The sequence below is a fragment of the Hypomesus transpacificus genome, chromosome 13, assembly GCF_021917145.1.
Source record: "Hypomesus transpacificus isolate Combined female chromosome 13, fHypTra1, whole genome shotgun sequence".
In the NCBI taxonomy this organism is placed as follows: Eukaryota; Metazoa; Chordata; class Actinopteri; order Osmeriformes; family Osmeridae; genus Hypomesus; species Hypomesus transpacificus.
The window spans coordinates 13,528,168-13,544,129 of record NC_061072.1 but is presented as its reverse complement, the minus strand read 5'-3'; the positions used below and the strand labels follow the sequence as shown (position 1 = coordinate 13,544,129).

Here is a 15,962-nt window from a genome sequence, read left to right as displayed (position 1 = left end):
GGGGCAGCCTCAACCGACAGGCAATGCACCTGGAGCCTCCACCTGTCCACAATGACTTTTAAACAATAAGAAATACCACAGGATTACAGGGATAGTGTAGTCTGGTGTAGGCTTGAGGGGCCAGTAGTATTCGTGAAAATCAAGTAATTTACAAGTTAAAGTTGTTCTTAGATAACATTTATTTTACTAGGGAAACCTAATATTGGTTTTTACTGGTTTTTAATTCCCTGCCATTTTTTTTGTTTGATGTGTTCACCTACAGTACAATCAACAACCAACAAGAAAATAAAGCACGGATGTAAAAGTTATTTGAAATTGTTTAATTCAACATTATAAAAGGTGCATATACATGGGTTTGTACAGTATTTACAATGAACTGCCATATTCCCTTCATTAATAAATGGTTACAGTAGTGTTCCACTATGGAATAACAAACTTTAGACATCAGTGAAAGAAACCTATCAAACGTATCTACAGTGTACATTTTCTAAGTAGAATTTTTCTGTGTTAACATAAACATACTCCATTCATGCTCATAGGCCATTTGAATTAGTATCCCACTGAAAATGAAAATGTATTTGTGTTTGAATGTAACATTAAATCACCCTAACATGTCACATATGTGAATAAACGACTATCTTGATTTATCTGAACAATTGACCCTCTTACTCCTTCCCGTTGCAGTACTAAAGTGCAGACAGGCTTGAACACAAGGCCCATTCAACATACAGTTGTAGATGCAATTTAGATAGAAAATCTGTCGGATTGCAGTCACGTTCAACAAGTTACCCTTAAACTCCATCAACACCCTTTCTCCATCCAAATCTCCATCCTTTTCTTTATCTGTCTCTAACCTGGCCTCCCATCTGCCCCCCCCCCCCCCCTTTCCTCCCTCTCTAGCAGGTCAGGACGAGGTCTGACGGCTGGGGCAGGAGTCTGGCTCTGGAGGCCAGGGCAGCCTTGCGGGTCATGGTGGTACAGCGGGTCAGAATCTCGTGGGGCTGGGGCCGGGGGGGCACCCTGGGGCAAGACATCTTACTGGGGCTGCTGCTGAGGCTCAGGGCTGGTAGACTGACGTCAGTGCTACTCTGACCGTCGCTGCTCCGCCCAGGCAGGGGGGGTGAAGATGAGGGGCTGCCTGGGTGAGTCTGATGCTCGGCTCCAGTGGGGGAGAAGGGGGGGGTGGAGGACTCACTACCTGAGGAGCTCCCAGAGGAGAAGCTGAATTCAGACCCTGTGCTGGAAGCATCGAGGCTGCTTTTCCGGCTCTCGGAGCCCAACTCCTCCCTCTCTGTGGGGGCCGGGCTGGGCCAGGTGTCAGACAGGTCATCCAAAGACCTCGCCTTCTGGAGCCATTTGGTTCGCTGGGCAGAGGAAGGCTTCTCCAGGCTGCTCTCCTGCAGGTTAGGAAGGTTACGGTTGCCAGATATGCTGACCACTGACTGGGTTGCCAGGTTGAGGGAGGAACTATGCAGCTTTCTCTGGAAGGAGTGCAGGCCGGCGCGGGGGTTTTGGTAGGGCTGCAGGTACATGGAGGGAACATAGCCGACTCTGCCATTGTATCTGTGGGAGATAGGTTCACCATGGATGAGATAAATAACCAAAACACAAGATTGGTTTTCATATTAGATCTGTTATTTCCTTGAATCCTACAAAGACCTCCTAACATGAAAGGCCTAAATCTATTTCCTTTCAGCCTCCACACCCGCTCGTCACTTGTCACAACGCGTTCACACTTGACATTTGAGACAATCAGGACGAAATCTCAAACAGATATGATTCACTGCCTCTCCCTTGTCAGCTGTTGTTAAATAACGCCTGTCTAACATGTTACTTTCACACCCTGGGTTATTCTTGGTGCCATGCCAAGCAGACAGTTTCTCCTGCCTGTTATAACCTCGATGATACCGAGATTGTTAAACAACTTCCTTAATTAAACTTGCGGCATATTGAAACGTGTCGGCTCCAATGACTCTCGATGACCGCCCCTGATTCACATGCTCCGTCATTCCGCTCACTCTACTCAGAGGAAATTCTCTCTAAGAGGCGGGCCTGCTCCGTTAACGCTGAGAGAGACTGGAGAGACGGATGGTTCAGCGTACCTGGAGAGCCACCAGCCGTCGTCTGACTGCCTCAGGACCTCCACCACAGAGCCAATAGGAACGGAGATCTCGTCATGTTGCTTCGTAGAGTAGGTCCTCACCGCACAGAACAGCTTGTCTGCAAGAACAGTCAAGGGGTTACTCACACGGTCCTCCATTCAGGAAACATTGATTATGTGGTTATCAGTTCATGTCCCATGAGAAACTTATCAGAAAATGATATAAAAGTGGTCCAACGTTTTGGCATGAGGGGAGGATATCCTGCTGAACTAACACTGATCTCTAGTGGTAACAAGGTGGAATAACTACTGTAATGACCGGTCTAAAACACGCTGAATGCACAACGCCATCAGCTGAAATCAGAGAATTCTAGATGACGCTGTCAAAATGTAACTGAAATAGGTCATCGACTTTACCTCCAAGTGGAATTCCATCCTCCTCATCTTCCTCCTCCTCTTCGTCACACAACTCCAGGTAAGGGGCTGGAAACCAGGCCAGCTTCTTATCCTCATTCTCAACCAGCCACCAGCCTAGACCCAACGAGAAAGAGGAAGAGAAATCGAGAGAGACAGAGAGAGAGAAAGAAAAAGATTTCAGCACAATCGTCCCCAAAAAACAAGTGACACGTGGACCATGAATACTTGAACGGAGAAAAATCCCTCTGCATGAGAGAAGTGTTTTGAAGCCGTTACCTGCGGGGTCTTTAATCTGCACGTCGAGCCTCTCTCCCAGGGCCACCGGAAAGGCCCGGTTCATGGTGTCTTTGGTCTCGTAGGGCGCCACACAGCGGTACATCCGCGTCACAAATGGATGTGTCACGTTGCCCATGCTCAGACGCTGACTTTTGCTGTGGCCTTGTCCCAGCCGCCCGGTCCCCGTCAGGTCCTCCGAAGGCAGGATCATAGTGCTGGTGGAGGAAAGGCATGCGGTGTTATCTTACCTTCCCTCAACCACGTCTGGGTGGTACTTTCACGAGATACTAGCACGGGCCGTAGGATACACAACACTCTCACTAGAACAAACCCTCGTTATTAAACATGGTCACAGAGGATATAAATACCTTTTCATGTGTTCTACTTCAATTCCTGTTCTTTGCTAGACATTGTCATTTAAACTTTTTTACAAACACTTTCAGGCGTTAGTGTAGCGTACCTGTTTTTGGCAAAGTCGGGCTGCAGGTCATGATCTTTTGGAACGAAGAACTGGATGACCTCTGAACTCTGTGTCACAGAGGAGTCACAGTTGAGCAGTTGAGTGCAGTAGGACTCCAGGGACCTCATGCGGCGCAGGGTTTTCCCTGGACCACTCTTCTTCTGGAAGCTGGTCTTTATGGTTTGGTCTGGGAAGAAGCAGAGCAGGAACAGGTCGAAATGGATATGTGGAAACCAAAGCAGACCAGTAATACTAGAGAGTATCCTTACATGATCAACATACTGTATGTATTCTGTTATAAACAGCAGGTAGAAACTTTACCTCTGAATTTAGGAATGACTCCGTTCTGCTTCCGGAAAGGATTCTCAACAAGGAACCTTTTCTTCAATTGTTTCTGTTAAAACAACAGATAATTTTACAATTGAATTATTTAAAATGTGTCCTTAACACACTACAGACATCTTATCACAACCACCATGATGCTCTTTATAAAAAAAAACTTACATTTAATTTCTTAAAATCGTGGAAAGATCTGTAAATAATCACTTCACTCTGATCCGACCACAAAATGGATATCATGAACATCTGTTGATAAAAAACGTTTTAAGTTATCATATTGATTGATCATTAAAGATTTATCAGATACGTAATTGAACACTTTTTCTTCAGTAGTGAACTTTACCTTTTTGGTGGATTCGTCTTTTTGCATCACTCCAATAATTCGAGCACTAATTGCGCATCGCCGTTGCTCACCCATCTTTTCACCTGGAGTACTTATGGGCTTTCTTCCAACTTAAACTGTTTGCCTAGCCGCTGCGTCTCGTTCTGATTCCCAGTGCGACAGTGGACTCTAAATACAGACTAGGAGTAGGCGGGGTTTAGATGTCCGAATACACGTGACAGAGTGCAATTGTTTGCAAATGTATGGCAACATGGCTTAGATTTAAATAAACGTGTCCTCAATTGTTTGGCATGACACCGCCCAAAGAATGAAATGAGCTGCAACAGGAATGTTGTAGTCAGGTGGCTGAGCAGTTAGGGAATCAGGCTAGTTATCAGAAGGTTGCCGGTTCGATTCCCACTGTGCCAAATGACGGTGTGTCCTTGGACAAGGCACTTCACCTTACTTGCCTTGAGGGGAATGTCCCTGTACCTACTGTAAGTTGCTCTGGATAAGAGCGTCTGCTAAATGACTAAATGTAAATGTATTCTTCCCTGCTTGTGGTTTCAGTACTGGAAGGCCTAATAGACTAGCGCCGTGACACAAAAGTATAATACCTGGGCGGGGGGGTCAAAGACTATTCAATAAAAAATACTTAAACAAAAATTATTATTCATCTAAGAATATTAAAGTATAATATCACCGGGATTCTTGTTGAGCCCTGCCATGACTGGCCACGTGTTCCATGTTCCTGTTGCCTTGCCTCCCTGAACCTCCCCTCGGAGAGAGCTGCCTACAGTCACGTGCAGTCACTTGCACCTGTCATCTACCTGTAATTTCTCCAACCCATGCAGACCCGGATGGTGGGGGGGCACGTGAGTGGGGGCGCAGGTGTCTCTTCAAAGTAAGGGGTTATCCCACACGTGGATCTCAGGGGTGTGTGTGTGTGTGTGGGGGGGGGGGGGGGGGGGCACAGTAGGTTTGTCTGAAAGGGTGCCAGGACTTCTACACAAACACATACACTCTCTTCAGTAAAGGTCAGGACTGCCTGGGCCTGTGGGGGTGCATCGGCACGTGGATTAAACGCCACATGGGCCTTGTTTGATTGGGTCGTGAGGACAAAGCCTGTTTGGTGCACGTGTACACACACACACACACACACACACAAACATGCACACACACACACACACACAAACATGCACATACAAATGATATTTTCCATCAGAACTGCCTGCTATTCCACTGCAAAACCATAAAACTGGAACAGCTAAATCCAGAATTTTGTTTAAACAAACAGAAACTACAAAGCTAGGATGCCTTTTTGCTGGCACCACAACAAACAAGGATCTGAAGCCAACTCAGGGACTAGATCAACCAAACAGGTATGCTTTTCAAGAGACAGAAAGGGTCAAGCATCCATACATGTCATTGCCCGCAATGATGTTTAAACATAAATCCCACTAAGAGTCATTGCTTTAGTTCCTTACACGAAACCCTATCTATGAATAGGCCCTGTGTCTATTCCTACAAATCAGATTAGATCTGCTCACTGTATTCTATCAGAGGTCCCGGTATTGGTAATGGAGGCACTTGTTTGCAATTACTTTGCACCCCTTTTATGTCCATGGACAACATATTTTGTAAAATCTGCAATTACGTTTGATCAATGTCTTGCCAATGAGATGACTCAACAATATTGGAAAAACATTCATGTTGTGGATGCCAACATGCAATCTTTAATTATACATAATATGTATACATGCTATGTTTAAAATATGTTGTAACACCAGACATGAGGAGAGATTTAGAACTAGAGTTGGCAGAGGACAGAAAACCTAAACTTTGTGATTAACAACCTCATCTGCCAGCCTTAGATCCTGAACTTGTGAATTAATCCAGAGATCCAACATTAGAATTAAAATGAAAGCAATGAGCCAATCAGAAGAGGTTCAACATTGAATGGTCCAGCCAAACCAAGATTACATTTAATAATTTAGCAGACGCTCTTATCCAGAGTCCTGGTGGACTGTTCCTGAATAGGATTCTAACGTTCATTGGAAAAGTCAAATGTAAAACTCCTGTCTCTTCAGAGAATTAATATTACATTTAAGAAGTTATCAAAATAGTCAACTTGAAAACCCATTAAATTGAGCAGACTGATGTTTTTATTTGTTTTGTTTTATCTATCTGGACTGAATGTAACATAATCACAGTGATATCTGTCACTGTGCTTTATGGTTGGCAATTCACCTCCCCCGTACTTCCAAGTCATTTCTGGGAGGCTGAAGGGAATAGGTGTTGCATTGTCTTTAGCTTCTGGGAAGGAAGAGATAGTAAACAGCTGGTACCCCGGGGAAGGAGGAGGGGCAGGAGGAGGAGCCACGGCGGAAATTATTGTTGACCAAGCATTTGACAAGTGATCAATCACAGATTAGGATTGGTGTTTTGCTTTATTCTTCAGTACGGGAACAAGAGTTGCCTCACTTTGTATTGACTTAAACAAAGCACATGAGTCATTTACTGTAAGGATCTTCCCTGTTTCAAAAGTGGGAGGGGCTACTTTATAGAAGATTTCAGTGTTGATTTAAAAGCACTCAGTTTGTCGAGATCAGGGATGGACTGGGACAAAAAATGGCCACTACCCACCAGTACACCAAAATAGTTAAGAGATGTGATTGGGCCAGCCCAGTGTCAGTGTGAAAAATGAACCAATGGGCCGCTGTCCCTGCTTTATGGGCCGGTCGTTGGCCAAGTTTATAAAAAATATACAAATAAAGATTTATACATATATAAATTACATATCATATCGGCCCCAAGTGTGTCAGCCCACTGGGCATTTGCCTGGTATGCCAGTTTACCAGTCCAGGCCTAGTCGAGATTTCTTTTGGAAGATTTGATCATTTGAAGTCCTTTAATCTCAGTCAGTTCCAAAACACCAACCTTTCTATACTCTTAGGGAACAGGCAACAATCCGACCCATTGTTTTTGTGGTCAAAGAAACTTGAAGCATTGCATGCCGAGATTCAGATAAGGTTCCTCCAACCTGGCAACCCTTGGCACCTGAGGCATTCCACCATTACCAGTGATCACCATCTCTTCTGATTCTTACCTAAGATACTGTAACAAAGGACAGATGATATCACAACATTTCCTCCTTACCATTGGTATAACGGGCATTGTGGCAGTTTGGCAGAAGCAGGGTGTGTGGGCATGTGTCTAGGACATGGTTTGATTGACAGCCACACCTTGGAAGCTTGTTTGTTGTGAAGCTGGTTTACTGCGTTGCTGGCGATTCTACTGCTCACTATCACCATACTGTTTCTACTCTCTAATTATCTGATCAGGGAACTGTTATGGAAAAATCTCCACCTTTTGTAATTTGATATTATGTTATTGTATATGTATTTTACCATTCATTCAGACTGGGAGCTCTTCAGCAGAGTTACTGCATCATGAACTCATCCTAGGTACATCTTGGTAGTGGTAAGCTATTACCACAGAGATGAACTTAGAACCAAATGATGTCAATGGTTCTTAGTAAATGACTGTGCCAACCTCCTAACAAACATCCCCTGTATGCTATGAACTTAAAGTTTTACTCAATGTTTAAGATCCAGTTACCAGTATATTTGAATAAAAAAACGTATCTCTTTTGCGTACTGTTTATCTTCTGCACTGCAGCTCCTATGCTAGGGTCATTGTTCCTATCCATATTTACCCATGATGCAACACACAGTTTATGCTCCTAACGTACAAATCTCCTTAGACTACCTTTCAGATCACCTACTCTAGTATATGTCATTTCCAAGTATGTTACCAAAGACAAACCAGGGTCTAAATGGGGAAAGTAGCATGTTACATGTAAGTGAATATTTAATATAAAAGTAATGTTAAAAATGAGTGATGCTGTGTTTCTGTTTCACTCACACACAAAAAGGCCAGACACAATTTTTATTGTACTTAACCATCAACATTTCTGCACACTTCCTTTATTTCCGGGCAGTGTCAGGTACCTATGTCTGCTCTTAACACCAAACACTGCCAGGCTGCAGAAACATGATACACAGAATGTCAAGAAGACGCTGTGCCAGGTAAACTGCCAGGTAGTACAAAGCTTGGAAACAGAAAGAAGAAGAAAAAAGGGCCTCTTGTGGAAAGACACTGTCAAAGAAGAATTTGTAAAATGGAATGTTTTCTCATGGACAGAATGCATCATGTAACTGGTTTCATTTACAGGGAGTTCATCATGTGCCTGACTGGACACCTATTACCTGATCCCAGGTCCCCAGGCCTGTCTCTCTCTTACTCTCTCAATTGTAAACCTGGGACATCCTGACCCTGAAACCAACACATGTACCACTGACTAATGGAAAATGTACAATTTATAGTAAGTAGCCATTTAAGTAAGTTAGATGGTATGATAGAATGAGTCTGAAACATTGCAAACATTTGTACTCCTACATTACGTAGGGTGTGTTCCAGGAGAAGAGATTGGGAAATCCTGGTATTTCTGAAGGTAGGCTTCGGCTACTCTAACGCTTTAGACTAGGTCCAGGAATGCAGCTCCATAATCCATTGTTGGTCACATTTCAGGTGAGCGATTTTACAGGCATATCCCATCATCAAGTGACAACGAGGAACAAGCACAGGTACTATGTCTTTACCTGAGGGCAAACATCTAAAAGTGGAGTTTCCCTGGAACCATGAATGTAATAGATCCCTTACATCCATATATGTAAGGGAACCCAAAGCAGTATTATTTATTTAATCACATTTGTTAAAAACATTTTAACAATACCGTTTTTTTAAACAATAACAACATGAATTATTTTATAATTTATTACTATTATTTATTTGTAAAATGGGAATCACTGTGTTCTGTTGAAGCAAATTACATGACTAGCTTTAAAGTCTGGATTTAAATGAACATTACTTGACAGGATTAAAAAGGCTGAAATCAAGTACATTAGCAGGTTTTCTTCAGTGTTATGGAGATGGAAATTGCAAGTTCACTCAATTTCTGGTTTTAATGTTTTTGGCAGGTATTTATCAATTTCCTATGATGGCGCCGACGAAGGCAGCCGCGGTAGCTAGGTGCGCTCTGTTAAGACCACAATTTAAATTTAAGATTCCCATATGTTTATTGTATGCACCTTCCTGCCAAAGCAAATTCCTTGTCTGTGCAAACTTTCATGGCAAATAAATCCCTTTCTGATTCTGATTACAGTGAAATGTACCATTGTAACCACCAGAGGGTGCTCATGAGTGAACAGAATGGGCGAGGGACCAAATCAACACTTCCACCCAGCATGTCCAGAACCTACACCAGGCTATGGGTACAGTCGTGTTCATGAACTGCCTTTGAGTAAACTTACTGATAAAACTTTATGACTACTGTTTTTAAGGGAATGAAGACAGGTGTATGTATTATCAGCACGTATCCTTGGGTTACGGACAAACACAGAGTCATTATTGTTCTGATATGGTTTACTCCACTCACAAGTCCAGCATTACACACTCTGTGGTCATAATACAACTCTTTAAGCTTGAAAAAGATGGCACCGTCACATTGAAAGGGCAAAGGTGGGAGAGGAGAGGGTGTGATTCCAAAGGCATTTAGACAAAAATAGTTCCTTTAATGGTGATAAAGATAGACATTTAATACTATGATGATGATAGAATAGATTTGTTTCTCTGGAAAGTTGAGGTTGATAGTTGCGGAGTGCCATGTTGATAATGTTGCATAGTTGGAGATGACAAGGGATGAAAAACATCTAAAACAGACCCAAAGGATATAGCTATCTAGAAGTATCTGTTTCTATGTGTTGTCTGTGTCGGATGCAGAGATAGGTAGGGGATAGTAACACGAGGGTACACTTGATTTTCCTCATTGGGTTCACCAGGTCGCTGGCACGTTACTTATCGGTTATTCCACCGGTGAACGGTGAAACCCGAACCTTGCTGGACTACCCCTGGTTGCGAAACCCACTGATTCATCTGCGTAACCCACAACAACACAATACCCACAACCACCACTCGTCAACATCGCCCAGACTAGCTTAGAGCAAAGACCCCCATGACTTGGTGAAGCTCTGCGGAGGTTTCTGTCTATTTAAAAGAGGTAAATACTGTAGCAAAATCTCGTTTGCATCAGACCTAGCATAGCAACAAAAACACTGTCCAGCCACTAAGTCCAGCCAGCTCCTGTACACAGGTCCTCAGCTCAGCGTCTCCACTCATCCCACAATGCATCCGTTTTGTTGCTTCGGCTGTGGCAGAGACAGACCCCACCTGTCCATCCCTTCATCCATCCATCCATCCATCCTTCTTTAGCAGACTCCGTCAAGGAATCATTGTCATATTTTAGCTGAGTCAAACGAGATTACGCCCGCCGCCCCCCCAGGCTAGAGGCCGTGACCCTAGTTTGACCTCTGGAAAGTGTCCCAGCACAGCAAGCAGCAGCAGAGAGCCGGAGGATAAAAAGGACCAATAAAACCAATATGTTAAAAAACAAACAGATTAAGTGAAGAGGTGATCCGATGCAGATGTCCTTGAGCGCTGTCTCTCCAGTCAGCGAGCCAATCGGTGCTCCTTTCCTCCTTCAATCAGTCAGTCAGTCGTTTCTCCCTCCATCCTACAGCCAATAAAAGCTACCAGGCATCCTTCCATTCTCTCTCCCCCCCCCCCCCCCCCCCCCCCCCCCCATCTCCCTTATTCTAGGTCAACCTTTGACAGGAACGTCCTCATCTTTATCATAAAACACAGTTTTCCGTTTAACACCATCCTCCCTCAAGCCCTCCTCCTCTGCCTCTTTCCAGCTGCATCTGCAGGTCTCTGCTCTGCCTCATAGTCTTTGTGCGCCAACAGAGCCTGGTTGCCGGGGTCACCGGAACTCGTAGATGGCAGCGCTGTGTTCTGGAACATGGGTCAGGTTCAGAGACTGGTACCTGGGAAGGCAGGGTGGGGGTTGCAGAAAAATGGAAAGTGTGTTTGGAAGGTGGAAGAGGGAGGAGGAAGAGGGTGTATTTGTGCTTGCACTCTTATTTCAAGTGAGATGGAAACATATTGCTGCCAATCATGGGACAGAGAATAATTGGGACACAAACTAACCTCAATGGAGTGACACGTTAAATTATTTTAAAAGGGAAAAGGAACACGGTGAGCCCCCATGATTACTTTTTCCAAATACACAGCATCTCATGAGGGCCTTGCTACCCATTCACCAATGCTTACAACAAAACTTAAGGAAACATTTTAGAATCTACACAGTGTAACCTCCTTGGACTAAAGGTATTACTAAAGAAGTCATCCTAGTACCATTCAGAGCTGCGGTGGTAGTAGTAGCCCTCGATGGTGGCGGTGGACTTCTGGAAGCAGATGTAGTAGAAGCCAGCGAAGGAAGCTCCACTGATGTCCTTGATGGTGTGGTCTGGAACCAGGAACTGTTCCTGCAGGAGCCAATCACCACACAGTTACCCAATGGACAATAGAGCTAACCAGGGATACATGTAGCCTGATACAACCCATGTCAAGTGTACTCTACCTTCCACCTCATGAAGATGTAGTCTGAGTTCTTTAGCTCCTCGTAGTCAAAGTCATCAGAGTTGAAGGTCTTAGCGTACTGGTAAAAGGCCTGGAACTTGCCCTGTTGTGTAAAAGAATAATTGACTTCAGAGGGAGCACAGCATTGATACCTGACCCTCGACTTCTTTGCGTCACACATTGGAGGACCAGGTTTGAGGGGCGGAACACCCAGTAAAATCACCATGGAAAACAGGCCAGGAGACAGTGCAATTGTTGTTTGGGGTTTAGAGTTTTTACGGGCCCCTCCCTCTTACCCAGTGCTTACGATCCACATCCTCATCTGCATCCCACTTCCTGGTCAGGAACGGGCGCTTCCTGCTGATGATCTCACCAGCGAAGAACGTTGTTAGTGTAGGGTACTCCTACAGGTGGGAGGACGTAGCACATTTATAAAGCGCTCATATTGTCAGAAGAATTGGAACTATTGCATTTCCATGTCCTACAGTGAAGCCTGTTGTCTTACCTCTGTAAGTCCTTTGATCTTCAGATACCCACACAAGTAGGAATCCTCCATAGTAACATGCTGACAGGAAACATCACAGATATAAGAAAAAATGCATGACCAAATATAATCCTGATCTTTCATTACAAACAGTCAATAATCTGTATGATGCTTGATTATTATTAGTCAATCCTGTTCATAACGTTTCATTGCCATCAGTCAATACATTTGACCAGATGGTAGTCTTTATTACATTTACATGTATTCATTTAGCAGACGCTTTTATCCAAAGCGACTTCCAAGAGAGAGCTTTACAAAGTGCATAGAATGATGTACCACACAATGAAAACCCAAATTAGCCTAATGGTACACATAGCTATAGCCAAGACAGACTACTTGCAGAAAGATAGCTACGACAGCTATCAATCGTTCGTGTTCTTGAACCAGCATGTGCAAGATAAAGCAAAAATGAATAGCTATAACTACTTGAGACAATGTTGTAGCTACAAAATGACGATATCGTCAAAAAGCTATGTACCTGCCAGCTGTCAGTGATTTTCCAGCGAGGACATATGAGCTGTCAATCAGACAGTTGGGCTGTTTGACAGGTCAGCAAATGCCTTGTCGATTGACAGCCAAATAAGATAGCTAGCTAACATGACAACCCCTGAAAATCACCTGTAAAACCACCTCCACGTCATACGAGTTCCCCTTGCTCTTCTGGTGCCCTCGGAACTTGGAGCCGCTGTAAAGAAGGGAAGTAACGACGCCGGGCTGGTGGGTGTTGATCGGGGGAGGGGGGATAAGCGAGGCCGAGGACGCAAAGGCCATAGGGATGTTGCTGAGGTATCTGGCGGGGACAGGCATAGCTGTCGTATCGCGGGGCTGTCACTGACCGCAGTCAGTGGCCGTCCGTGCGATAAGAGTTGGAAAGGGAGTCACGGAGAGCACGGATGAGGCGGCTCACCTACATTCAATTCCCTTGAAATCAGCAAACACAGTTTTCATCAAGCGCCCGAAAAGTAAGTGGACTTCGACGCGGCGACATTAGGCATCAGCATTCACCTCTCCCATTCGCTGAGAGATTTCACAGGTTTAAAAACTAACTGCTCATTGGCCTATCTATCAAAAAGGTTTCTTGGGAGATTTGTGAATGTAGTTTTTTCTGTGTCAACCTTGGTTCTCTGCGGGCATTGCAACATAATTTCCAGACTACATTTCCCTCTGCTCTTTGGATTAGACAAAATATTCCATCTGTCGGAAGGTCACATGCATGGCTGTGTTTGGAAACTGTGAACGAAGGGATGCAATGTTTTAATGATTGTATTTTACGTATGATCAGCAGGTTGTCCATGCAAATATGTTGAAGAATCTTGTGAGATTACAGAGTCGACTGGGATGTGCCCTGTCTTCCCGCACTGTTTACCCTAAAGCATGTGAAGCCATTCTTACTGGTTTTTCAGTGGATTGTAAAGCATACTCCTCTGCTATAACAGGTAAGAAAACATTGAAATGTTAGTGTATCTCATTCATTTGCCCACTGCTGACTGTTTTTGAATTGTATACCAATCAAGTAGTTTAAACACTAATACACTCATAGCTAACTACAAGTTGGTTTTGTGGAACAGTGGACACACAACTATGTACATGAATGCTGCACGCATTATTGTGATGGTGTTTCTGTATTTATTTTAACCAGAAAGAAATAAATTCTATGAAGATGTCAGCATATCGCAAGGAGAGGGTAAGAACATTTACTCATGAAAATAATTTGAAGGTTGAATGATGTATGTATTCTTAGAATGTTATTAAATGATGTTGAATGTTCCATGTCCTTACATGTCTGTCCAGGTGGTTTGTTTGAGATCAACCTTGACAAGCGGAAACTGAAAACCCCTGGAGGGAAGCTCTTCGCTGTCCCAAACGAAGCCCTTGCCATTGCTGTGGCAACAGAGTGGGATGTTCAGAGGGACACACTCAAATTCTACACCATGCACATGGTACAGCCCGTGGGCTAAAGAGAATGCGATTGGTTGTTTGGTACTTCAAGTAAATATATGGTTAATGTTGTTTTTCATCTTCCTCTTGGTAGACCACTCTCTGCAACACAGCTATAGATAACCCCACACAGCGTGACAAGGAACAGATGATCACCGCTGCCCTCAAGTTCCTGGAAACAGACACTATCTGGTATGTGGGATGATACAATTGATATCACCTGGACAAAAGGAAAGTCTCCAGTCCGCTCTCTCATTTAGCAACGGTAATGGATTATTATTATTATAGATGATTAGGTTATAGCAATGGAGTAATTGGAATCTCAGAGTTTATAGTTACATACCCTGTTACATGACTGTGATATTGGTGTTCATGGGGATGATGGTGTTGAATGTGGGTCCTCCCTGCAGTTTCAGAGTAGATGAACCCCCAGGTCTGGTGGAGCTGCAGAAGAATGAGTGGGACCCTGTGTTGAACCGGACTGAAGACAGGTTTGTTTGACTTTTCAGATCTTTGTCTCATCAGTCAAGATGAGGTTGCACCTTCTACACTTTGTCTTCTCCCAGCAAAACAGTATGTCTGACTATAATAAACCTTGTCTTCTCTCTCTTTACAGATACAACGTTGTTATCGGCTCTTCCTCCAGCATACTGGGGCCAGACATCCCAGAGGCAACCAAAGCTACCTTCCACCAGCACCTAGGCTCCTATAACTTCTGGTCCTTGACAGGTAAGAGTACTCATGTTTCCACTGGTATAAAGCATGTAACAATGTGCCAGTATACATTTTTATATTACATCATGATTTGTATTGATTAATAATTACATTGTGTGTTCTGACTATAGGGCTGGAGTTTGTGATCACCCAATTGAAGTCCGTGGTCCTCGCCTTAGGACTGATTGACAGACACCTGACAGTGGAACAGGCTGTGCTGCTGTCACGGCTAGAGGAGGAGTACCAGGTATGACCTCATCTCATGAGCTCCAGACTGCATGTCACACTTAGAAATGACTCAGTGCTTACCTTAATGTAGAAGATTTCTACCGTTACTAACTCATGAGCAGAGTAAATCCAGATATCACAACATCTGGTTCCTTTGGATCATCTACTGTGCTCTGTCGTGGGTAGGTTCTGTTTCACTCAGGCATCTTGGTGGGGGTTTTCTCCTTGACTCCATATGTTCTTTGTTGTCTTGCTTCCTCCTCAGATCCAGCATTGGGGGAGCGTAGAGTGGGCTCATGACTACGACACGCATGAGCTGAGGGCCAGGACAGCCGCCGGCGCTCTGTTTGTCTACCTGACCTCCGAAAGCTCAACCATCAAACGCAAACTCCTTCAGGACTGAGGAAGTGGCCTCTGAGCCTTCTGGACTTTCTTTCTCTAACACACGCACAGACAACACACATATACACACAAGGTACACAAACGACATACCTAATTTAGCTTCTGAAGACCTTAGAACTTAGATCCTGTTTTGTCCTCTGTTGGTAAACAAATTAAATGACTTGCTCTGTGACAGCGTTGTATGGTAATCTGTCATTATCTTTAACATCAGTGTTATTTAAACTCAGTCAACAATTAAGGCACTTCTTACAAAAAAGTTCCCAAGTTGCATAGGACAGTATAACACCCATATTTTGGGCCGTTGTTGTTTTTGAACCAGTTCTCAGTCTCCAGTGACCATTGAAAACAGTTGCATGTTTCAACGGGAACAGTGACTTGTTCATTCCCTGATGTTCAATGATAGTTCCTTGTGACCCTGCCTGTTCCTACCAAACCTGTATGTGCTTCAAAACCTGTACAGTATGGATTGTGTTTTTGTGTTGCAACAATAGAAATAAAGCAATACTATCAGGTGCCATGGCGGTTTACAGGGTAAGAGCAGTACCATTAATGCTAATGCCTAATGCAAGGGTCTGGGTTTTAATGCAACTTTGGCTTTTACTGCGTGTCCTCTCTCTCTCTCTCTCTCTCTCTCTCTGTGTTCTCTCTCTCTCTCTCTCTCTGTTCTCCTCCTCTGTCT

At 43.9% G+C, this 15,962-nt stretch overlaps 2 protein-coding genes across 3 annotated transcripts; one reads left to right on the top strand and one right to left on the bottom strand.

Annotated features, from left to right (window-relative positions):
• Positions 1-316: 316 nt before the first annotated feature.
• noxo1b (NADPH oxidase organizer 1b) lies at positions 317-13,019 on the bottom strand. Of its 2 annotated transcripts, XM_047033152.1 has the most exons (10): positions 12,620-13,019; positions 11,963-12,022; positions 11,754-11,861; positions 11,459-11,560; positions 11,233-11,363; positions 10,803-10,862; positions 2,795-2,931; positions 2,519-2,632; positions 2,103-2,220; positions 324-1,563 (listed from the first exon to the last, which is right to left on the bottom strand). In XM_047033152.1, exons 1-10 carry the CDS (start codon positions 12,806-12,808, stop codon positions 897-899), a joined length of 1,686 nt encoding a protein of 561 aa, XP_046889108.1. In that variant the 5' UTR covers positions 12,809-13,019; the 3' UTR covers positions 324-896. The 2 variants fall into 2 exon arrangements, with proteins under 2 accessions (XP_046889107.1, XP_046889108.1); XM_047033151.1 differs by lacking the exons at positions 10,803-10,862; positions 11,233-11,363; positions 11,459-11,560; ... (1 more) ...; positions 11,963-12,022; positions 12,620-13,019 and adding exons at positions 3,255-3,441; positions 3,576-3,648; positions 3,759-3,839; positions 3,937-4,068 and having other exon boundaries at positions 317-1,563; positions 2,795-3,009.
• A 154-nt stretch (positions 13,020-13,173) lies between these two features.
• On the top strand, positions 13,174-15,455 carry atpaf2 (ATP synthase mitochondrial F1 complex assembly factor 2). Its single transcript, XM_047033153.1, has 8 exons — positions 13,174-13,437; positions 13,641-13,685; positions 13,793-13,941; positions 14,034-14,131; positions 14,350-14,430; positions 14,556-14,668; positions 14,785-14,900; positions 15,147-15,455. Exons 1-8 carry the CDS (start codon positions 13,302-13,304, stop codon positions 15,282-15,284), a joined length of 876 nt encoding a protein of 291 aa, XP_046889109.1. The 5' UTR covers positions 13,174-13,301; the 3' UTR covers positions 15,285-15,455.
• The last annotated feature ends 507 nt before the right edge of the window (positions 15,456-15,962 follow it).

Excerpts from the sequence above, each read along its gene's own strand:
- atpaf2 (XM_047033153.1), top strand. The coding sequence starts at position 13,302 with ATGTTGAAGAATCTTGTGAGATTACAGAGTCGACTGGGATGTGCCCTG. Across the intron at positions 14,132-14,349 it reads CTGGAAACAGACACTATCTG|TTTCAGAGTAGATGAACCCC; the intron begins GTATGTGGGATG and ends TCCTCCCTGCAG. Across the intron at positions 14,669-14,784 it reads TAACTTCTGGTCCTTGACAG|GGCTGGAGTTTGTGATCACC; the intron begins GTAAGAGTACTC and ends TTCTGACTATAG.
- noxo1b (XM_047033152.1), bottom strand. The coding sequence starts at position 12,808 with ATGCCTGTCCCCGCCAGATACCTCAGCAACATCCCTATGGCCTTTGCG. Across the intron at positions 10,863-11,232 it reads TACCACCGCAGCTCTGAATG|GTACCAGTCTCTGAACCTGA; the intron begins GTACTAGGATGA and ends CTGCCTTCCCAG. Across the intron at positions 2,932-10,802 it reads GCTGCCATCTACGAGTTCCG|CATGGGCAACGTGACACATC; the intron begins GTGACCCCGGCA and ends TCAGCGTCTGAG.